General features: G+C 37.0%; 1 protein-coding gene across 6 annotated transcripts in view; it reads right to left on the bottom strand.

Moving 5' to 3' along the window:
- Positions 1-25785, bottom strand: part of LOC127874834 (ras guanyl-releasing protein 3-like) — a 296898-nt gene that overhangs the window by 200088 nt on the left and 71025 nt on the right. For all 6 annotated transcript variants that reach the window (XR_008047126.1, XR_008047127.1, XM_052419469.1 and 3 more), the window contains 7 exons: positions 17043-17174; positions 15242-15392; positions 10792-10965; positions 7606-7722; positions 4855-4952; positions 3816-3999; positions 302-382 (listed from right to left, as the gene is read on the bottom strand). Coding sequence is in view for 4 of the 6 variants with exons in the window: in XM_052419469.1 (XP_052275429.1) it covers positions 302-382; positions 3816-3999; positions 4855-4952; positions 7606-7722; positions 10792-10965; positions 15242-15392; positions 17043-17174 (937 nt within the window). In the remaining 2 variants the exon portion in view is untranslated. The remainder of the gene's footprint in view (positions 1-301; positions 383-3815; positions 4000-4854; positions 4953-7605; positions 7723-10791; positions 10966-15241; positions 15393-17042; positions 17175-25785) is intronic.

Here is a 25785-nt window from a genome sequence, read left to right as displayed (position 1 = left end):
AGCCATTTGAAGTAATCTTTACATGATCCTAACCACTTTTTTACATAATTAACAGCTTTGGTTAAAGTTATCTTTCATTTATGTACATGGTATCATGCTCCCAATATTTCTATTTCTAATAAATATAAAATATCTCTTCATTATATATATAGTAATACACATTATTATATTTAACTTAATGGTTGTTTGTAATTAATTCACAGAAACAGTGGTGCAAATTAACAATGTTTTGAAATGGCATGATAACAAGTATCTTGTACATAGAAGAAGGGAGCTCAAAACTTATCCACAGTTCACTTACCGAGGAAAGAGAATTTCTTGGTTCTCGTGCTAGTGAGAGTTCGTAAATCTCATCTTCTGTGTAATGCATGTCCAATGACAACTAGAATAGAAGAATTTTAGAAAATATATAAAAGCCTTTGGCAACTAGTTGCAAAGGGCCAGGCAGGTTGAAAACCTACCGGTACACTTACTGGAACAAAGGGCCAGGCAGGTTGAAAACCTACCGGTACACTTACTGGAACAAAAAACGTTTTCTTAATTCCAAATTCAACAATTTATAATATACAAAAGCCTAAGTATCTTTTTGTCAATTTCTGCGAGCCTGCGAGTAACTCGCAGCTGTTCAGGTTTTATTCTCTTTGCTGCTCATCAGTATCTGAAGGCTATAAATGAAGCCTTCAAAACTTGAATCTAGCAATTTTTAATTTTTAATTAAATTTAAATTTCCAATTGACTTCAAATACGTAACAAGAGCTGTCAGAGGACAGCGCGCTCAACTATTCGAGAGCTTGACAGTATAACGTAAGCCATCATGGGGATATTGTTCAAATTATTTAATAAGGTCAAGGTAATAGTTCAGGTATATTTTCCACAATCTATTTGTAAAGACATAAAACAAACTAATCAGATTTTATTTCAAGTTTGATAGCAATAGCTTGGGTGGGTAGTTTGGACGGTTCTTCAAAAATAAAGTAAATAAATATTTGTTGTTTTTTATTAACCATGTTTCAAAGATAAAAATATTCTTTTTGGGTAGGGGGGGGGGGGGGTTGAAATAAAGCAAGAAACCGTCGGAGACGGGTGATGCTCCCCAAAGTGTTTTTTTGTCACAATATTGCATTATATATTCAGGTAAAAGGAAACGTCTTGAGGGGCATAACTTTGAACAAAATAATTCAATGGATGGTTTAGCAACTTAACAATTTCAAAGGGCCATAACTCTCTAAATAAATCATCTAACCAGAACCCACAAATAACATGCGCATCTCCTCAAGGTAGTTAAGCTTCCCATAAAGCTTCATTAAATTCCGGTCAGTAGTTGGGGGGACAAGAATTGCACTATATGTACAGTTTATAGAAAATTTCAAAGGGCCATAACTCTGTGAAAAATCATCCGACCAGAAACAGCTGATAGCACATCTCCTATTGGTAGTGAAGCTTCCCATAAAGTTAAATTGAATTCCGGTCATTAATTGTGCACGGACGGACACACGCACGGACAGAGTAAGCGGCGACTATATGCTCCCCGAAAAAAAATTGCATAAAAAGGACCTGGTATTCAGGTAAGTGTTGTTTTGTCAAAGTATTAATAAAATATGCTCATAAATAAAGAAGTTATGGCAATTTAACTAAAATGTATTCTTTTGACCTAGAGAGTCAAGGTCATTCATAGGTCAAGGTCAAATTGAACTTGCCAGGTACAGTACCCTCATGATAGTAAGAAAATATTTGAAGTTTGAAAGCAATAGCTTTGATACTTTAGAAATCAAGAGGATTTAAACACAAAATTTAACAAAATATTCAGTTACTAAGACAAAAAAAGGCCATAATTCTTACAAAATGCTTGATACAGTTGTCTGCTCTTGTTTATAGGTTGGGGTCATGTTGGTAAAGAAGTATGCAAAATATTAAAGCAATATGTCAAGGGACATAGGAAATATTTGGGGTGGTATGCAAACTTTATCATTTGCACACTCACGCCTACGCCGGGGTGAGTAGGATAGCTCCACTATATATATTTCATATATAATAGTCGAGCTAAAAAAACGTATCTAAGAGGTAAAGGGTTAAATAGCCCACTTGAAATGCACAATAGTTGATGTTTAGAATATTCAGAAGTTTTAATTGTTCTGCTGTTCCTTGTCCATGATCAACATGTGCATGATATCTGGTTTGCAATGGAAAGAAGGTCATGTACACTGGTGTTTAATTGTAATCACTTAACACATACTTTTCAAGGTTAAATAGAATGTTTTACAAATGTTGTATAAGTCACTTATTTGTTGAATTTTCTTATATATAATTGAGTTAAAACATGAACGAAAGTCTCGCATTTCCCTCCACCAACTATTTATGCAAACACACACTTGTGTTTAGCAATTAATCAGAAGAGTCCTACTGTTGGGAAGAAGTGCACACTACCGAGATCTGCAAGGGGAGCGAAATCTAGACAGTAATTTTGGCAAAATATTCTTGAGTAACATTCAGATTTTGTTCTGAATGTCCAAGACCACATATCTGAGCCTCATTCTGGGAAAACTGGGCTTAATGTGGACTCAGATTAGCCTGTGCAGTCTACACATCATCTGCCTACACTGAATTTGAATTTTAAGAGATCTCTTTAAAACAGAAAATTCATTAAAAGCAGAAAAATTTACCTAAATAGCCAGTGTGGACTGCACAGACTAATCAGGGAAGAAACTTTATGAACCTGTATCAAGCCCAGTTTTCCCCATGAACCTGCATTAAGCCCCGTTTTCCCAATGAACCTGTATCAAGCCCAATTTTTCCCATGAAAATGTATCAAGCCCAGTTTTCCCCATGAACCTGCATTAAGCCCAGTTTTCCCCATGAACCTGTATCAAGCCCAGTTTTTCCCATGAACCTGTATTAAGCCCAGTTTTCCCCATGAACCTGTATTAAGCCCAGTTTTCCCCATGAACCTGTATCAAGCCCAGTTTTTCCCAATGAACCTGCATTAAGCCCAGTTTTCCCCATGCACCTGCATTAAGCCCAGTTTTCCCCATTAACCAGTATCAAGCCCAGTTTTTCCCATGAACATGTATCAAGCCCAGTTTTCCCCATGAACCTGTATCAAGCCCAGTTTTCCCCATGAACCTGTATGAAGCCCAGTTTTTCCCATGAACCTGCATTAAGCCCGGTTTTCCCCATGAACCTGTAGTAAGTCCAGTTTTTTCCACGAAACTGTATCAAGCCCAGTTTTCCCCATAAATCTGTATTAAGACCAGTTTTCCCCATGAACCTGTATTAAGCCCAGTTTTCCCCATGAACCTGTATCAAGCCCAGTTTTCCCCATGAACCTGTATTAAGCCCAGTTTTCCCCATGAACCTGTATTAAGTCCAGTTTCCCCATGAACCTGTATTAAGCCCAGTTTTCCCATGAACCTGTTTTAAGCCCAGTTTTCCCATGAACCTGTATTAAGCCCAGTTTTCCCATGAACCTGTATTAAGCCCAGTTATCTCATAAACCTGTATTAAGCCCAGTTTTCCCAGAGCAAGTCTCATACACTTTAACCCATTAATGCCTTATTGACTCTCCCATCCTTCGAAATTGGATCAATTTATTTCCAAAATTAGGGATGTCTAGTATATTTATTTCTATATTTAGAATACTTCTTATAGAAATTCCTTTAAGCAAACAGTGCAGACCCTGATGAGACGCTGCATCCTGCAGCGTCTCATCTGGGTGTATGCTGTTTGCCAAAGCCTTTTTTCTTGACGGTAGGCATAAATGGGTTAAATCAGATTCACTTATACCACAATTCATTCATGAGCCGCCCATGATGACTCACCCTGAGCGTGTTTATGAGATCCATATTGGCGTACACTCCAGGAATGGAGTCGTGGGTCTGAAGCTTGGTTAGCTCTCGCAGGATCAGCGACAACTGCGCCATCTTGCGAAAGTTTATCAGATTCCCCTCAACACGGTCAGGTAGCGCGGTATGGAGAAGAATGAGGTCCTTAAGATGAACACCCCTGGAAAATGTTATGGGGATATGTAGTCTATGCTTGTTAATGGCTTGATAGAAGGATTTATCTATGCTATTTAATGGCTTTAAAGGATTTATCTATGCTTGTTAATGGCCTAAAAGAACGATTTATCTATGCTTGTTAATGGCTTAATTGGAGGATTTATCTATGCTTGTTAATGGCTTGATAGGATTTATCTACGACTGTTAATGGCTTAAAAGAAGGATTTATCAATGCTTGTTAATGGCTTAAAGGAAGGGTTTATCTATGCTTGTAAATGGCTGAATAAACGATTTTACCTATGCCTGTTAATGGCTTAACAGAAGGATTTACCTATGCTTGTGAATGGCTTAATGGAAGGATTTACCTATGTTTGCTAATGGCTTAAAGGAAGGATTAATCTATGCTTGTTAATGGCTTAAAGAAAGGATTTATCTATGCTTGTAAATGGCTGAATAAATGGATTTATCTATGCTCGTTAATGGCTTGATAGAAGGATCTATCTACGGCTGTTAATGGCTTTAAAGAAGGATTTATCTATGTTTGTTAATGGCTTAAAGGACGGGTTTATGTATGCTTGTAAATGGCTAAATAAACAGATTTATCTATGCCTGTTAATGGCTTAACAGAAGGATTAACCTATGCTTGTGAAAGGCTTAAAGGAAGAATTTATCTATGCTTCTTAATGGCTTAAAGGAAGGATTTATCTATGCTTGTAAATGGCTGAATAAATGGATTTATCTATGCCTGTTAATGGCTTAATAAAAGGATTTAGCCATAAATGCAAATCCATGTTCACACCCATTATACATGGGGGATTGGGTTATGTGGGTAGGGCATTAAAACTTTCCAACTACGTACAATATGGGTATTTTGAAGCCAGCACACTGGTGAAAGACTTTTCTGTAGTTACTAAAGTTGTTGTTGGATGACAAAAGCTCTGTGTACTCCATCAACATCTGAAAGAAATATAAACTTGTTTGTTTGTGTGTATTTTTCTAAAATATTTTTCGAAACAAATCTTAAAAAATCATAACCTGAACCCAAGCACTCTGAATACATAAAGTAACAAGAAAGTTTTTATTAAAAGAAACAAAGATATAAGCCTTGCTCTTAGAAAACAGGGTTTAATGCATTACAGTCTGAACATACTAATCAGGTACCACTGCATTACAGTCTGCACATACTAATCAGGTACCACTGCATTACAGTCTGCACATACTAATCATGTACCACTGCATTACAGTCTGCACATGCTAATCAGGTACCACTGCATTACAGTCTGCACATACTAATCAGGTACCACTGCATTACAGTCTGCACATACTAATCAGGTACCATTGCATTACAGTCTGCACATACTAATCAGGTACCACATTACAGTCTGCACATACTAATCAGGTACCACATTACAGTCTGCACATACTAATCAGGTACCACATTACAGTCTGCACATACTAATCAGGTACCACATTACAGTCTGCACATACTAATCAGGTACCACATTACAGTCTGCACATACTAATCAGGTACCACATTACAGTCTGCACATACTAATCAGGTACCACATAACAGTCTGCACATACTAATCAGGTACCACATTACAGTCTGCACATACTAATCAGGTACCACATCACAGTCTGCACATACTAATCAGGTACCACATCACAGTCTGCACATACTAATCAGGTACCACATCACAGTCTGCACATACTAATCAGGTACCATTGCATTACAGTCTGCACATACTAATCAGGTACCACATTACAGTCTACACATACTAATCAGGTACCACATTACAGTCTGCACATACTAATCAGGTACCGCATCACAGTCTGCACATACTAATCAGATACCACATCACAGTCTGCACATACTAATCAGGTACCACATCACAGTCTGCACATACTAATCAGGTACCACATCACAGTCTGCACATACTAATCAGGTACCACATTACACTCTGCAGATACTAATCAGGTACCACATTACAGTCTGCACATACTAATCAGGTACCACATTACAGTCTGCACATACTAATCAGGTACCACATAACAGTCTGCACATACTAATCAGGTACCACATTACAGTCTGCACATACTAATCAGGTACCACATCACAGTCTGCACATACTAATCAGGTACCACATCACAGTCTGCACATACTAATCAGGTACCACATCACAGTCTGCACATACTAATCAGGTACCATTGCATTACAGTCTGCACATACTAATCAGGTACCACATTACAGTCTGCACATACTAATCAGGTACCACATTACAGTCTGCACATACTAATCAGGTACCGCATCACAGTCTGCACATACTAATCAGATACCACATCACAGTCTGCACATACTAATCAGGTACCACATCACAGTCTGCACATACTAATCAGGTACCACATCACAGTCTGCACATACTAATCAGGTACCACATTACACTCTGCAGATACTAATCAGGTACCACATTACAGTCTGCACATACTAATCAGGTACCACATTACAGTCTGCACATACTAATCAGGTACCACATTACAGTCTGCACATACTAATCAGGTACCACATCACAGTCTGCGCATACTAATCAGGTACCACATCACAGTCTGCGCATACTAATCAGGTACCACATCACAGTCTGTGCATACTAATCAGGTACCACATCACAGTCTGCGCATACTAATCAGGTACCACATTACAGTCTGCGCATACTAATCAGGTACCACATTACAGTCTGCACATACTAATCAGGTACCACATTACAGTCTGCACATACTAATCAGGTACCACATTACAGTCTGCACATACTAATCAGGTACCACATTACAGTCTGCACATACTAATCAGGTACCATATTACAGTCTGCACATACTAATCAGGTACCACATTACAGTCTGCACATACTAATCAGGTACCACATTACAGTCTGCGCATACTAATCAGGTACCACATTACAGTCTGCACATACTAATCAGGTACCACATTACAGTCTGCACATACTAATCAGGTACCACATTACAGTCGGCACATACTAATCAGGTACCACATTACAGTCTGCACATACTAATCAGGTACAACATTACAGTCTGCACATACTAATCAGGTACCACATTTCAGTCTGCACATACTAATCAGGTACCACATTACAGTCTGCACAAACTAATCAGGTACCACATTACAGTCTGCACATACTAATCAGGTACCACATTACAGTCTGCACATCCTAATCAGGTACCACATTACAGTCTGCACATACTAATCAGGTACCACATTACAGTCTGCACATACTAATCAGGTACCACATTACAGTCTGCACATACTAATCAGGTACCACATTACAGTCTGCACATACTAATCAGGTACCACATTACAGTCTGCACATACTAATCAGGTACCACATTACAGTCTGCACATACTAATCAGGTACCACACTTTCCGCTCTTATGTTATTTTGCGTGATAAGTAGGTCTACATAAATCCAGTGAAGGCGGAAAGTGTTGTCCTTGATAAGCCTGTATAGACTTAACGCACATGCATTAAACCCCTTTTTCCCAAAATGAAGATCATATGGAAATAAGCAGTGCCTACATCAAATGCAAGTCATTGCCCTACTTTCTGAGTTTCCGAAGGAATGCAGGCAGTGGTCTTGTAGAGCCTTGCCAACGCACTGTGAGTCAGACCACCAATCACCGCCATCAACGAGTTGAAGTTCTGCAACAGGCGCAGCTTCTGAAATACATTAAACAGGAATATTTGAAGGTCGTATCAGGTGTTATGTCATAGGGAATGTGTTAGAAGTCCTCAAAACATAGTCTTTCTGTTTGAATATAGGGCTAAATGCATGTAACAGAAATATTTGAAGGTCACATCAGGTGTTACTTAATAGAAAATGTGTTCAAAGACCAGAAAACATTGTCTTGCTGTTTGAATATAGGGCTAAATGTATGTACATAAAGTGCCATCTCAGATTAGCCTATGCAGTCCACACAGGCTAATCAGGGATAATACTTTCTGATTACACTGGATTTTTATTTTGAGGAGAATTCCTTTTTTTTAAATCATTAAAGCAGAACGTGTGGTCCCTGATTAGCCTGTACAGGCTGCACACCCTTATTTGAGATAAGAATTTCTGCACCTGCATTAGGCCCAGTTTTCCTAGAAGATGGCTAATTTGAAGGTGCGATTTCATAGAGAATGTAATACAACAAACAATGCAAAAGAAGTCAGACCTCTGACATTTCCAAGACAATTTGCTGAGGTCCTGTATCATCAATGACTTTGTTTTGGGCTGATACGAAAACAATACTTTGAATCTGCCAAAAATTATTGACTGGTATAGCCTATACGTTTATTTTAATTGTATAGAAGGTTAACCCATTTAATATGCCTAGCGTTTAGAAAAAAAGATTTGGCAAACAACATAGACCCAGATGAGACGCTGCATGATGCGGCGTCTCATCAGAGTCTGCACTGTTTGCTTAAAGGAATTTCTGTAAGAAATTTCTAAATAAAGAAATTAATATACTTGAATTCCCTAATTTTGGAAATAAATTGATCCAATTTAAAAGGATGGGAGAGTCCACTAGGCATAAATGGGTTAAACTATAACAAAGAACTGTTTATTACAAAACAGACAAGCCAACTTGCTATATGTGCTGGCGATAAACTTATAATGCAATTATTAGAACAAATCAAATCCCGTGCAGAGTGTTGTGACGTAAGCGAACAGTTTTTCATTGGTTAAAATGATGTTGACTGTTTTCAATCTTTGTAATGATCATAGATAGAAAGTGGGGAACCAAACTAACTTCGCCATTTCCTTGACGTTGTGATGCAAAAATAAGTATTTTCTCTTGTTTTTTATAAGGTCAGGTAAAATCTTTTGAGGTCCTGTAAATAAAAAAAAAATACTGGACTTAACGTCCTATAAGAATTGTTTGTCTTTCGCATGGTATATACACAATTCTCAAACTTGACTTTTTCGCAAACTTCAAAAATGCCCTTCACTGCTTGGTTGGCAATGTCCCAAGGAACAAGAAATGTGTCCACAGGACACGGATGGCCCCAACTGTAATTTTGTCACTACATAAAAGTATAACTGTGTAAACGCTTGGTAGAAGTTATTAGCTTTTTTTCAAATCCTAAACGCAGATTTCGAACCTAAACACGGACCCTAAGTTCAAGGTCAAGGTCACAGGGGTCAAAATTTGTGTGCGTATGGAAAGACCTTGTCCATATACACATGCATGCCAAATATGAAATTGCTATCAGAAGCGACATAGAAGTTATGAGCATTTTTCGAAATCTAAACGCAAAGTGTGAAGGACAGATGGACGGACAGACGAACGGACAGTCCAATCACTATATGCCCTCCTTTGGGGGCATAAAAATGTCTTAGAATATCAAAATAAATCAAAAGGCCACATAAACTAGAGAGCGGACAACATGCTTAATCCTTGAAATGCACTAAGTGACCCCGTGACCTAGTTTGTGAACCGGCATGACCCATATTCGAACTTGACCTAGATATTGTCTTGTCTTGATACAACTTCTTACCAAGTTTAGTAAAGATCAGATGAAAACTACTTCAATAAGAGAGCGGACACCATGCTAAATCCTTGAAATGCACTAAGTGACCCAGTGACCTAGTTTTTGACACGGCATGACCCATAAATCGAAATTGACCTAGATAATGTCTTGATACAACTTTTGACCAAGTTTAGTAAAGATCAGATGAAAACTACTTTAATTAGAGAGCAGACACCATGCTAAATCCTTGAAATGCACTAAGTGACCCCGTGACCTAGTTTTTGACCCGGCATGACCCATATTCGAACTTGACCTAGATATTGTCTGGATACAACTTCTGACCAAGTTTGGTAAAGATTGGATGAAAACTATTTGAATTAGAGAGCGGACACGAAGTGTGACCGACCGACCGACCGACGGACAGTGCGAAAACTATATACCCCCTTTTCTTCGAAATGGGGGCATAAAAATAACAGAGGAATGTGTGGATCGTTGGGCATGAAAATTGTCCGGCACATCTACACTTCATGGGGATGACAAATTTTAAGTTTCCATGTGAACGCATGAATATGTGGAAGAAGTTGACATTCAAAAGATAACATTTTATTCTGACCATAACTTAACTATCAAACAGACCGACATATTGGTTGCAATTTACATTTTCTTAAAATTTGTTTACTTGTGCTGTAATGAAATTTTCATGCATAAAGGTCAGTGAAACATTCTTGTTCTCTTATTTCTTCATTTATTTCAATAATGAGCTTATGCAAGGCAACACTTATAATCACTTGAATTAGGTCAAAGTGTCCCAAGTGCCATATTGCCTTGAAAACGTTGCAGAATTTGACAATGATGTTGGCCCTCTGTTTTGTGGAGTGATCTTGCTGAGGACCATGCACTGAATCCACTGATATAGGCCGTTGAACAGCAGTGGCTTAATTTTTGCATAAAAGTGCTCTATGCATGTGTGTAAAATGTCGTCCCAGATTAGCCTGTGCAATCTGTATAGGCTTATCAGCGACAACACTTTCCGTTTTTATGGAATTTTTTTATAAAGGAGGTCTGTTCTTAACAAAATCTAGTTTAGGCAGAAAGTGTTGTCCCTGATAAGCCTAGGTGGACTCTAAAGGCAAATAAGGGAGATAACTTTGCGCACAATCATTCAAGCCCCTTTTCACAAAGCACTGCTCATATTTATTTTCTAATGTCGCTTGAGTTCAATCAGGTAATATTAAGTGATTATTGATGTCAATATTATTCAGGTCAAACCTTGGCGACGTTGCAGAACTTGACGATGACATCGGCCCTCTGTTGTGGAGTGGTCTTGCTGAGGACCATGCACTGAATCCACTGAGATAGGCCGTTGAACAGCGCAATGGACCGTTCCAACTTCGGGTTGTCCTTCAACGACGCTGTCATTGCATAGTTTTTGAAGTCTGTGAACTGAAATTCAATGACCAATGTTGATAAGAAATATAAATGGGTCTTTTTAAAGGTTATTTGAACCATGAATGGGTACATGGATTTTTTCATTAGTGACAAGACCTTTATTGTAAACATCTATACTAATTTTTTCAACTAATATTTATAATTTGTAACTTTTCACCCCCCCCCCCCCCCCCCAAAAAAAAAGAAATGTATGGATACAGACAAATACACTGTTATTCCACTGTGAACAAATACAACTAAAGGACATAATTAAGCCAATACTTGTTGCCGTAAAACTTTCTTTCTTAACGTTCATATAGATTGAGATCATTTAAATGTGAGAGCCAAAATTCATTCCTTAATGATCAATAAAGTCATTCAACTGTGATTTTTTTAGCATGGTCCACCCAATAGATAATGAGGCTTTGAACACAAGCTTTAGGCTGTACATATTTCGAAGAAGAACTTTTTTTCGGCGTAGCTGTATATCCTAGCTTTTCACCTTTACCTGAAATTTTTAAGCGACCAATCAATTGGAATATAAAATTTCCCGCTGGTAACTTTTCTATGTAGAAAACGTGCAATCTACAAACAGTTTTCACATTAACATTAATATGTTATTCAATCAACTTTCTATTTTTGGGAAGTATAGTATTAAAAGGGATACTAAAGTACGTTTAGCAACGATATGAATTGCGTATGCAGCATGAAACAATTTTATCTCTAATGATAAGGCTTGGGAGAGCAGTTTCACACTCAACTCTTGACATCAATACAGTGTGTGTGCCCTTTTATATTTACAAGATTGTCAGCATCAGAGTGTTTGTACTTAAAGGCTGTGTTCTCATATTTGGTAATTACTACGATTCTGTGCACTCATACATTTTAGATCATATAAGTATTGTTGTTCAATAACCTGATATACGCGTTGACGAAAATATTTAAAACTGTTTTTAAAATTGACTGTTAAACACGTAAATGTATAAAGCTTTAAACAAGCCCCTGTTCCAGCTCTGGATTGGTTACCTCACTTTAATGCATTGCGTTCCAACCGGCAAGGTATCAAGGTTAGTTCGCAGTCAGTTACAGATTTGTTATATAAATGCTATTTTGTTTATTTTGATCAGAGAGATACTTATCTATGAGGTAAAGGGTTGAATATATATCTATGTGGTAAAGGGTTAAATACATGTCTATGTAGTAAAGGGTTCAATATGTATCTATGAGGAAAAGGTTCAATACGTATCTATGAGGTAAAGGGTTCAATACGCATCTATGAGGTAAAGGGTTAAATACGTATCTATGAGGCAAAGGGTTAAATGAAGATATTCGGCGATATTATTATGGTATGTCAATCAACGATTCTTAATGTGTTTTCAACAATTGCATGATAAGTACTAGTTTAGATTAATTAAAAATATTCAACCATATAGACCGATTGAATAAGCATAAGCGCAATGATTCACGATACTACATGTATTAATAATGGAATCAAATAACAATTTCCGACAAACCACAACAAGAGGGCCAAGATGGCCCTAGTTCGCTCACCTGAGAGGAGTCGGTTCATTCAATCTTTACCTAACGTCAAACTTGACCTAGATATTGTCCAGACAAACATTCTGGTAAAGTTTCATCATTATTGAACCAAAACTCTGGCGTATGGAGTGTTTTTGTTTTTGTAAGATTTGACCTGGTGACAAATATTTTGAGTTGACCCCCCTTACCAAACATCAAACTTTGCTTACAACAAGAGATGTGTTTGTCAGAAACACAATGCCCCCTAATGCGCCGCTTTGATTTTTTTACCTTTGACCTTGAAGGATGACCTTGACCTTGACCTTTCACCACTCAAAATGTGCAGCTCCACAAGAAGTAAGAGATTGAATGGAGAAATGAAAATTTTTATTTTTTTATTTTTGACCTTTGACCTTGAAGGATGACCTTGACCTTTCACCACTCAAAATGTGCAGCTCCACGAGATACACATGCATGCCAAATATGAAGTTGCTGTGTTCAATATTTAAAAAGTTATGATAAAACTTTAACCAAGGTTACAGTTTGAGGAAAGAATGAAATGCACTAAGTGACCCTGTGACCTAGTTTCTAACCCCAGATGACCCAAATACAATCCCAATCCAGATTTTATCAAGATAAACATTCCGACCAAATTTCATAAAGATTGGATGAAAACTGTGACCTCTATTGTCTACACAAGGTTAAATATGAAGTTGCTGTGTTCAATATTAAACAAGTTATGATAAAACTTTAACCAAGGTTAAAGTTTTATGAAAGAATGAAATGCACTAAGTGACCCCGTGACCTAGTTTCTGACCCCAGATGACCCAAATACAATCCCAATTCAGATTTTATCAAGATAAACATTCCGACCAAATTTCATAAAGATTGGATGAAAACTGTGACCTCTATTGTCTACACAAGGTTTTTCTATTATTTGACCTAATGACCTAGTTTTTGACCCCCAGATGACCCAAATACAATCCCAACCCAGATTTTATCGAAATAAACATTCTGACCATATTTCATTAAGATTGGATGAAAACTGAGACCTCTATTGTCTACACAAGGTTTTTCTATTATTTGACCTAGTGACCTAGTTTTTGACCCCAGATGACCCAAATACAATCCCAACCCAGATTTCATCAAGATAAACATTCTGACCAAATTTCATTAAGATTGGATGAAAACTGTTACCTCTATTGTCTACACAAGGTTTTTCTATTATTTGACCTAGTGACCTAGTTTTTGACCCCAGATGACCCAAATACAATCCCAACCCAGATTTCATCAAGATAAACATCCTGACCAAATTTCATAAAGATTGGATGAAAACTATGACCTCTATAGTCTACACAAGGTTTTCTATCATTTGACCTAGTGGCCTAGTTTTTGACCCCAGATGACCCAAATACAATCCCAACCCAGATTTCATCAAGATAAACGTTCTGACCAATTTCATAAAGATTGGATGAAAACTGTGACCTCTACTGTCTACACAAACAAATTGTTGACGGACGCATGCACACGCACACACGCACACATGCACAACGGACGCCAGACATCACATGGTCACATAAGCTCACCATGTCACTTCGTGACAGGTGAGCTAAAAACAGGTCTGTTAGAAGAACGCGCTAAAAAATTTCATTTTTTTTTCATTCTTCTTGTATTTTTCTATTCTGTAAATATAGATATCTGATCAATAATATCTTATAAAGCAAAATTAGCCAAGAAATCTGGCGCAACACCCCATAATTGATTTGCGTTTGATGCAGCTCAGAACTGCGCAGAAAAAAGGCATTCGCTATCTTTAATCTCATAGATATGACTTTTAATCGTTCACCAACACTGACCACAATCAACGTCGTTTATCTTTTATAAAGGCCTTACCTTCCACGCAGAGTGCATACATTATAGAACCCCACGGGGTAATTTTATATTAGCATCTGTGCATTATTTTTCCATATTTTCATTAAAGAATTACGAAGTGTACTTGAAAACAAACAGTAACATTAGAGATTTTTTTATTTCCTAGAAATGCTGTCATTTCCTAGAAATACTACAATTGGTGATAACATTTAGTTTCCCCTTGACGCATATTGCAATATCAAGTTACATTTGTATTCCTGGTAAATGTAGCCTTTAAGAGTAAAAAGATCAGGTAAAATAGCGAATGACTTTTGTTAAGAAATTAAAAACATGAATTTTTAGTTGTTTGCATTAGCGGACAACTAATTTTAATTGAGGAACTTTAGAGCTATTATTGAGTACACAACACATTTTAATTAAATTTGATTTACTGTGATTTCGCCACAAATCTTGGTATGACATTTTGAATGAGCACATAATAATTGCAGTGATTGAATGCTGAAAAGTTAAAACTGATCAGACTGAAGGTGTGACAGAAGCAAAATGACTTAGAGCTGTGCTCTGGAATACACAGTGTTTTTGTCAACATAATGGGAATGGGGCCGGGTCACTATGGATTGGGAAAATTCGTGGCGTTTTGACTAAAATTGGGAAATTAGTGTTGTTGCTGTTTAGCTAAAAAATTTAAAAATTCTTCACATTGAGAATAGAAGTGTTTTCAGTGTTATTTTACTAAGGTTGAACTTATATTACTGGTTGGGAAAAGAACAAAATGTTGAAATCTAAGAAAAAAATATTTTTTTCGAAATCTTCAACTGGGAATTTTTAGGTCCTCTTTCTGGGAAAAGTTTATGCTTGACCCCAATTTTAACAAAAACTAACAATGAACTGATATACTCACGTTGATGCGTCTGAAAGCCCTGTACTCCAGGTAGGTCAGGTGATCAGCCAGCTCCTCTGGTTCCAGATGATTGAACACGAGCGACACCTTGCGGTTGTGCCGCATAGACGGGTTACGCACCGATATACTGCGCATCCAGTCATACGAGGGTCTGAAACGGTGGCAGAAATTGTTAAAATTGGTCTGGTTCTGGTTAAACTGGGCTTAATACATGTGTGTTGAGTGTCATCCCAGATTAGCTTGTGCAGTCCGCCCAGTTTCCCATATATGATTGAATAGTATGAATGATAAAAATTGACATTTATTCGAGCACTTTTGGTTATAAAGAAGTTGTAGTCTGTTTTACCATGGTTTGAAAATTAAACAAACAATTGCAAGACATCTTGGTTTAAGCACATACAGTTATAGGATGGCCTGAAAGATGGATTCAAAATGTAATAAGCGAGTAATTGACAAGAGATTTTTCATGATTCTAGACTAAGAATGGCAACTTGCTACAAAATAGGCCAGTTTAAGGCTAATTTGGATAATCAAGGAACATAAATCAGAAGTTCTTTAGGCAATCTTGACCAGTATTATCAAGTTTAAATGTTCAGCATTGAAATGTTGGAGAATGCCCCCTTAAAAGTTTTGGTCTACGGACAGATGGATGAGGCAAAGATATTGTGCGCAAACATGGTAACCACCTTTGAGGATGATACACATTAAACTTTAGGGAAGTGCTATAGTCAGGTGACCCCTTTTTAAATGGTTGATCAGCAGATAGTATGATTCTCATTCATAGAAACAAAAAAAGCTTGGTGAACCTTCTTTACTTTGTACACAAACATCACAAGAACATCTTTTTCATTCAAACAACCACAATATTTTAAAACCTTAATTGATCTATATTAATTAACAGTGGTCTTGACCCCATCTGCAATCTCAAATTCAGTTTTGATACAATAGGAGATAATGGTCAAAGTTTCATTATAATAACTCAATTTGTTATTGAGAAATTCATTTGAGCCTCGCACTGTGAAAAGAGGGTTTAATGCACGCTGTTAAAAGGGGGTTTAATGCGCACTGTGAAAAGAGGGTTAAATGCGCACTGTGAAAAGAGGGTTTGATGCGCACTGTGAAAAGAGGGTTTAATGTGTGCTGTGAAAAGGGGGTTTAATGTGCGCTGTGAAAAGGGGGTTTAATGCGCGCTGTGAAAAGGGGGTTTAATGCAAGCTTTAAAAGGTAGTTTAATGCATGTGTATGTCAGAAAAATCCTTCTTAACAACTCCAGAAAACCAGTTATGTTCTATAAATAGATCTGAACATTTTCCAAAAAGGCCGTATAAAAATAAGCTAAAATTGGCATTAAGACCTAACTGATTGGAAGAAGTTTATTAAATTAATCATTATAGAGCAGGATTTAACCCTTTTCCCACCAAAAGCAAAGTGCAAAAAGGCTTTTGCTACCAGCATAAAACAAGAACAGCCTGCAAGTACCTTGCAATCTGTTCAGGTTTCATGCTGTTTGCTGCTCCCCAGTATCTTAAGGGTGGAAATGAAGCATTTGAAATTTGAATCGTGTAAGAGAAGTCTTTAATTTTATTTGATTTTTTAAGAGACTTCCAACATGTAAAAGTTTGAGTGGTAAAAGGTCTTAAAAGTCTTTTTGGGTTGTCTTGCTCAGTTGGTAGATAGTTGGGAAACAAATCTTAAGATCATGGACTCAATTCATACCAAGCTACATTTCTTGAATGAGGTTTAAATGTGAAATAAATCCTCCCCCCAAAAAATGATCCTGAACCGCCCATGTTTCACTTACACTTTGGAAAGATCAATGAGCTCCCGGAAGGTGCTGTTGCCCTTGTGTTGTACTAGCGTGCCAAACGCCTTGATCACAGACTGTAGCTTGGAATCTAGGTCAAACTGGACGGGAAATTGCCGGATCCAGTACCTTAAACGGCAAACATCATGTAAGAAGTCATCTTGTACATTTTCCAGATTTTCATTTGGCAGCATATTAAACAAGTAAACTGAAAAAGTTAAAAGAATGGCAATTCATAACAAAATGAGTTTAAATTATCTCGCAACTAAGGGTAAAGGACTTTTGATAGTTGCCAATAGTCCTTTTCCATCTTTGAATGACACAAAGTGACACAACCCTTGTAAAACAATATATTTTATTCATTACTGGTTAACAAAAACTATGGTCTGTCTTCAATCATTATAGCACTCAATGCGTAAAACATGAATGCAAGTTTGTTCTGATGAAACTTTACCTTCAAAAGTTTTTTTAATTACTGTGAAACCATTTATTTTCGTCGGCACAAAATTTCGCCCTTTTCATAAAAATGACTATTTCGTCCGCTCTTAAATTTGTCCATTTCTGGTTTTGAAAAAACAAACAAAAAATGTCCGATTTGTTTGTAATACATGTAAAAAAAATGTTTTTGTTATAAAAAAAAACAAAGGTACGGGTTTTTATGTATATGTACAAAAATAGTAGATGCAGTTTAAACCAAACAACCAAACACAAATCAAAATGTTCTTTATTAATTTGTAACAAAGCGCAGAATATTTTTCAGTCAGGTGTTGATCACACATCGTCATATTTTAATTGCGTTTAATAGTATTGTCTTTAATCCGGATTCGCCGCGTGTAGGCTGTATAATCTGCAACACCCCTGAAAAACACAATACACACAATGGGTAATAAAGTTGTTTACAATTAGCGCTAATGAATACTATTATACCTAAACGAAGTCGACGCATTCGATACAGCCTTATTGCATTCGCGTTTTACAGGAAATGTCAGTTGTCAGTACACTGTATAATGAACACCCCTTTGTGTCAAAACTGGATTTAACTTGAGTGTGAATAGTCGACTGTTTCATGTTCTTTGTATCAATACCATCTATGTATCTGTATTATAGTATACCAGTCAACAAACAAGGTGCGCGCTTCCGCATATGGGTATTCGGATGTTCAAAAAAATGACCTACGGTTTAGTGTTCATGCCGTCGAACGCATTAAGCAATATAACTTGTTCTTTTCACTATTTCTTTATTTGCAAAAAATACTAGTGGCTTATAACTTACCTTGCAATCTTTTTTTCTAGCATTTTGCGATTGTGCGAGTGTTAATTTCGAGACCTGTGTATATGCGTGGATTACGCTGGATTTAAATGTCTCATGCCTACGGTAATTCAGTCTTATTTGTTTCAAATATGGGACATGTATGTTCATTAGGATCTTGAATTCGTCCATCGGTCGAAGTACAAAAAAAGCGAAAATTAATGTCGGACGAACAATAATGTTTTCACAGTACTTCTAAACCCTTTCCCCCATAAGAAGCAAAGTGAAAATGGCTTTTGAAACCAGCATGAAACCTGAACAGCATGCAAGTAACTCGCAGTCTGTTCAGGTTTTATGCTGTTTGTTGCTTATCAGTAACAAAGGGTTGCAAATGAAGCCTTTAAAACTTTAATTTAGTAAGAAATGTCTTTAATTAAATGTAACTTTCTAAGGGACTTTAAATGGGACAAAATGCACAGTGGTAAAGTGTTTAGAAAGTAACCGCATTTTGAGGGAAACCAGTACAAAAACTGTAACTCACAGTCTGTTCAGGTTTTATGCTGTTTGTTGCTTATCAGTAAAAAAGGGTTGCAAATGAAGCCTTTAAAACTTGAATTTAGTAAGAAATGTCTTTAATTAAATGAAACTTTCTAAGGGACTTCAAATGTGACAAAATACACAGTGGTAAAGTGTTTAGAAAGCCACCGCATTTTGAGGGAAACCAGTACAAAAATGTTAATTGCCTCATCATGCTAGTGACAGCACTTATCAGAATCACATGATACAACATTATTTGACAGACGACAACACCATGTCAATAAAAGACGCAACCATGATGATTGATATTATGTCCCTGACAAATATTGATAGAGCTGACCATCGTCTGACTTTTACTGACGCCATGACCTGCTGTTGTTTCTGATAGTTTTATGACGCAAGAACTATTGGTCAGATAGGCAGATCTGATAATACGATGCGTCATTGGTTACCATAATGTTCAAACCTTGCAAAAAGCACAATTTAGCTTTCAACACTTTCTGAAATGTTTATCATATGCTCATGATTCTGCAATTTAATCTTTATTTTTCAGCACCATATTTTATTACTGGTAAAATGGTCAAACTGTATATCACAAAACAACACATGGTAGTTATTTTGAGGTCCATGATTTGAAAATTTATCTTTAAACAAGGGCTGTTTGTAAAACATGCATGCCCCCCATATGGGCTGTCCGTTGTAGTGGCAGCCATTGTGTGAATACGTTTTTTGTCACTGTGACCTTGACCTTTGACCTAGTGACCTGAAAATCAATAGGGGTCGATCATCTGCGAGTCATCATCAATGTACCTATGAAGTGTCATGATCTAAGGCAAAAGCGTTCTGGAGTTATCATCCGGACTCAATTTTACTGTTTCGGGTCACCGTGACCTTGACCTTTGACCTTGTGACCTGAAAATCAATAGGGGTCATCTGCGAGTCATCATCAATGTACCTATGAAGTTTCATGATCCTAGGCGTAAGCGTTCTTGAGTTATCATCCGGAAACCATTTAACTATTTCGGGTCACCATGACCTTGACCTTTGACCTAGTGACCTCAAAATCAATAGGGGTCATCTGCGAGTCATGATCAATATACCCATGAAGTTTCATGATCCTTGGCATATGTGTTCTTGAGTTATCATCCGGAAACCATTTTACTATTTCGGGTCACCGTGACCTTTCCCTTTGACCTACTGACCTCAAAATCAATAGGGGTCATCAGCGAGTCATGATCTATCTACCTATTAAGTTTCATGATCCTAGGCGTATGCTTTCTTGAGTTAGCATCCGGAAACCATTTTACTATTTCAGGTCACCGTGACCTTGACCTTTGGCCTAGTGTCCTCAAATTCAACAGGGGTCATCTGCAAGTCATGATCAATCTACCTATGAAGTTTGATGATCCTAGGCATATGCGTTCTTGAGTTATCATTCGGAAACCATTTTACTATTTTGGGTCACCATGACCTTGACCTTTGACCTAGTGACCTGAAAATCAAAAGGAATCATCTGCGAGTCATGATCAATGTACCTCTGAAGTTTCATGATCCTAGGCCTAAGCGTTCTTGAGTTATCATCCGGAAACCACCTGGTGGACGGACCGACAGACCGACAGACTGAGCACATACACATATTGCACTCAACTGCTCTATGGTGACCACATATGAATGGTTACATCAACATATACGCCTTAATCTGGGAAAACAGGGCTTAATGCATAAGCATGAAGTTTCATCTAAGATTTGCCTGTGAGGTCTGCACAGGCTAATCAGAGGTGGCACTTTGCGCTTTTTAAGGAAGTTTTCAAAAAAAGCAAGTCATTCATTAGTGCCAATCAAGTGTTACCATAAAATGTTGTGACAGTGATTAGCCTATGTCAGTATGTGGACTGCAGAGTCTAATCGGGGACAATACTTTACGCACATGAATTAACGCTTTCCCACTCTGAAGCAAAGTGAAAATGGCTATGTGCAAACAGCATAAAACCAGAACAGACTGCGTGTTACTCGCAGCCTGTTCAGGTTTCATGCTGTTTGCTACTCACCAGTATCTAAGGGATGGAAATGAAGTCTTAAAAAAACTTGAATCTAGTAAGGAAGGTCTTAAATTAAATTAAATATAAGCGTCAAAATACATATCTAAGTGGTAAAGGTTTAACCCTTTCAGTGCTGGAACCAAATTTGAATGGTCTTTGCAAACAGTTTGGATCCAGATGAGACGCCACAGAATGTGGCGTCTCATCAGGATCAAAACTGTTTGCTATTCTGATAGTATTCTTTGAAAAAAATTCGAAGAAAATGATAATTTTAGAAATTCAGCAGACGACATTTTAGCAGACGACAAATTTCCCAGCATGCAAAGGGATAAGTCCTGTTTCCATAGAGGGAGGCTCATGTGACAGAAGGCAGCTCAATCTCGATAGCTTTGCTCATAGCTGGAAAGCGTGGGTGGGATATTACGCTGTCATTATTGACGAAAGTAGAACGACAATTGCACCCTATGCTCTATTCTGATTGGGTCTATCTGACTACGCAGACACTATCTGAGCTTTCAAATGCAGAATAGACTTGATACAATATGTTGCCGTTACTACGTCAGAGGGTCTTGCCAGGAAGGCTCAGTGAGTGTCAGTGACACTCAAGAGACTGCAAACTGACGATATGATGATGTCAGCAGTTTTGATTAAATTGGTTTCCAATATATGGGAATAGGCTTTTAAGTAGACTGTAACATGAGAGATATAAAAATATCTGGCTATAAAACTCTGACATCAATGGTCTATTTAAAGACACTTTGAGCTACAATCATCAGAGTGTTCTCTCTAAAGATAGTGTTCATTTTTAGTTAACCCTTTACCACTTAGAAACATATTTTGATGCATTTGTAGTCCTTTAGAAAGTGACATTTAATTTAATACCTTTCTCACTAAATTTAAGTTTTAAAAGCTTCATTTCCAACCCTTAGTTACTGATGAACAGCAAACAGCATTAAACCTGAACAGACTGCGAGTTACTTGCAGGCTGTTCTGGTTTTATGCTGGTTGCAAAAGCCATTTTCACTTGAGGGTTTATTATTGGATTTTGCAGATATTTATTTATATGGAAGGTGTTTGACCACCCGTGATCCATTTTTGAACTTGACCTGGATATGTTAAGGATAAATGTCCGATTTAATTACATGAACATTTGGAAATGATTGTTACCTCTTGATTGTATAAAAAATTTAATTCAATTCGACCTACAATTTAGTGACATAATTTGTATGACCCAGAACTCACAAATATCATTAACACAAATTTCCTGGTCAGGTTGAATGCAGATTGGGCAAGAAATCTGACCCCTACAGTGTTAATGATTAAAATATTGATGACTGGGCAAGAAATCTGACCCCTACAGTGTTAATGATTAAAATATTGATGACAGAGAAAAGACAAAAGGCAGTTACAAATGCTCGACATCAGCAAGCTTTGTTCAGGTATGCGAAGAATAAAGATTAACACTTAATTATTTTTTAAATTTTCTTGACATTTTTTTTAATTGTTTACTCTGATTATTTCCTTAATATAGCTGACAAAAGGAAACAATTTCAGTTCATAGAAAACAAACAAAGGTCCAGAACAGATTAAAATGATATCTTAAACAAGCCAAAAAAAAATTAACGAGCAATTTCCGGGGCCTTGTATCTGGAGCAGCGTGTACACCAAGCTGCAAAACTGCAAAAGGAGAGCTTTATGCATTTACCAGGGACAATAAATTGATTGCATGACGTTTTTTTATTGGGACAAATTAATGTTAACAACGCAATCAAGTGTTGTAGGGCTTCCATGTCCCACATTATTGAAATTAAAGAGGCATGTATGGGTACTTCACTCTATTTGACCTGGGTTATGCAAAAATGGGTCTCATCTTGTCTTGTCTGTTTGCTAATGGGACCATGAAACCTTGCATGACTTAACTCTTTGCATGCTGGGAAATTTGTCATCTGCTAAAATGTCGTCTGCTAAAATGTCGTCTGCTAAATTTCTAAAATTAGCATTTTCTTCGATTTTTTTTTCGAAAAATACTATCAGAATAGCAAACAGTTTGGATCCAGATGAGACGCCACGTTCTGGATCTAAACTGTTTGCAAAGGCCTTCAAAATTCGGTTCCAGCACTGTAAGGTTTAATAGCGGTTAGATTAGCTCGTGCCCAGTGTGCGACAGCTGGTCTGGAGCTACTGTTGCCTCATTGGGCATAAGACCCATTTTTGCATGGTGCTGGTCAAACGTGAACTTTACACTTTTTTTATATAATATTTCAAAAATGTGCAATATGACTTATATTCTACTTAAGTCTTAAAAATAAGATTGTTTTGCCAAACATAACATAACCCAGCTTGTGTAAAATTACAAACTGTTGTGTTGTTTCGTTTTTGGAAAATAATGAGCTGTAACTCCAGTAACAATAGTTTTCCTTCTTTATATAGTACCGGAAAACGGCACTTTCCCAATAACGAAAAACTACAAATTTCCCAATTGCTGTACAAAAAAACTAAGATTGAAGGTTTTCAAAAAAAATAAAATGTTTTCCTATGGCTTGAACCTATGTTAATATAATATTGACAACTTGACAACACTTAGTTATCAATTTTAAAGTATTTGGGAGCCAAAAATCAAATACAGCAATTTCCCAATATGAAGACTCCACTTCACGTTTTTTCATAATTTTGTGGGTTTTCGCGCATATTTTTTCCCAATTGGGTTGGTACCGGTACTTTTCCCAATTGGGCAAAAAAAACGCTGTCCAGGTGTCACTTCATGTCCCCTCTCTGAAAGAGGGAGATTAAATGAATGTATTCAGAATTCAATCTTATCTTAAAAGCTATGTCAAAACAAGCAAATTCGTTGAATTGATTTCCCCCGCCAATATGCTTCTGGACACAAAAGTGTTATATTTGACACTAAAAAAAGCATTTTTTCATGATACAAAGGGCCATAACTCTGTTATTATCAGATGGTGTACAATGCCATTTGGCGTGCATCATCCTATTATCCATATATATATATTCATACCAAGTTTTAATGAAATCCGCCAAAGCACTTTCAAGATATGGCTCCGGACGGACGGACGGAAAGACGGATGGAAGGACAGATGGACAGACAACGCCAAAACAATATCCTCTGCCTATGGCGGGGGATAATAATGTCAACTTGTCTTAGAGATTAATTAACATTTCTTCTAAGTTGTCTTTTACATGACTTGTCCTTGAGTACTGTGTTTTTATCCTTCAAATAAAGTGCATAACCCATTGAATGGACATACATTCCACAAAACACAGTCATATGAATGTTTTGTAATCTAAATGTTAATAGCTGACCTATACATTTAAGGCTTATACACTAGTACCCCAGTGACAAATAAAAAAAACACTATACTTTTTTGTCAGCCTTTTGTTTACAATTGAAATTGTTTATCACAAAATGTATAATCCCAATATTAAATGTATAGAAAAGTGGCGCCCAAGACTATCAACATAGCGTGAATCTAGCAAATCTTCTTAGATCCATGTTTGCCAGATAATGATTCTCCCCAGTACTGAAACCTTGTTAGGGAAGATGCATTAAGATATCATCAATGTATCTAGGGCAACAGGTCAATATGCAACTTGGTTTTGAACAAGAATGCACTAGGTCAGTATGTGACTGGGTTGTTAACCAGACAGCAGATTGTCATGTTCCTGTTCCGCCAGAATCACTTAACCCTTTGCATGCTGGGAAATTTGTCTTCTGCTAAAATGTTGTCTGCTGAATTTATAAAATTAGCATTTTCTTCGATTTTTTTCAAAGAATACTATCAGAATAGCAAACAGTTTGGATCCTGATGAGACGCCACGTTCTGTGGCGTCTCATCTGGATCCAAACTGTTTGCAAAGGCCTTTCAAATTCGGTTCCAGCACTTAAAGAGTTATTGACAGAAGAAATGTCTCAACAAGCTTATAATTGTACAAAACCCAATAATGTTTCACCAAATTCTTGATAAAATGATATATTTTAACAAGTTTTTATAAAGTTAATATATTAACATATTTAACATAGTTTTATGCCATGTATTTACAAAATGTAAATTACAAAAAATGTACATAGAGTCTACTGTCACTTTTAAAATTTGAGCCTTTCCCACTCAGAAGCAAATTTAAAATGGCTATATGCACCCAGCAGGACATTAAGTTTGATGCTGTTTGCTGCTTATCATGATCCTAGGGCTGGAAATGAAGCCTTTTTTAACTTGAATCTTTTAAGAAAGGTCTTTAATTTGATTTTTTAAGGGAATAAGCAAAATGTTCTTTGTTTATCAGGACCATGTGTAAAAGAAAATGGGTATGTGCAAACAGAATAAAACCAGAACAGCTTGCGAGTAACTCCCAGTCTGTTCAGGTTTTATGCTGTTTGCTGCTCATCAGTAACTTAGGGTTGAAAATGAAGCCTTTAAAATTTGAATCTAATAAGAAAGGTCTTTAATTAAATGTAACTTTCTAAGGGACTACAAATGCGTAGAAATATGTATCTAAGTGGTAAAGGGATAACAGAGCCTCACTGTTCCCCAGGAATCAATCAAATATTTCCTCCCAGACCTACTTTTTCTTTTAAGTGCATAAAAAACACAAACAAATCTCTAATGCCCTCTTAACCGCAAAAAAGCACACACAATAAAACCTGTGACCACTTGGACACCATTAATACAGACAGACTTAACACCAAATAATGGAACCAATAACATGTAACTGGGTCACATTCTGAATCAATTACTGACACACATCCTTATAGCTGTTATGGCCGTCTGCGAAATAAAGCTAGGCAAATCAATGCTAGAATCTCAGATGGCTCTTACAGTCAACTTGAAGCGTTCACATATTAATTTTGCTTCTTGCATTTTTATTGGACAAAAATCGAGAGGAAAGAAAATAATGGACAG

Source organism: Dreissena polymorpha, chromosome 3 (assembly GCF_020536995.1).
Source record: "Dreissena polymorpha isolate Duluth1 chromosome 3, UMN_Dpol_1.0, whole genome shotgun sequence".
NCBI classification, from domain to species: domain Eukaryota; kingdom Metazoa; phylum Mollusca; class Bivalvia; order Myida; family Dreissenidae; genus Dreissena; species Dreissena polymorpha.
The sequence above is the reverse complement of the archived record's forward strand: the minus strand, read 5'-3'. Positions and strand labels throughout refer to the sequence as shown.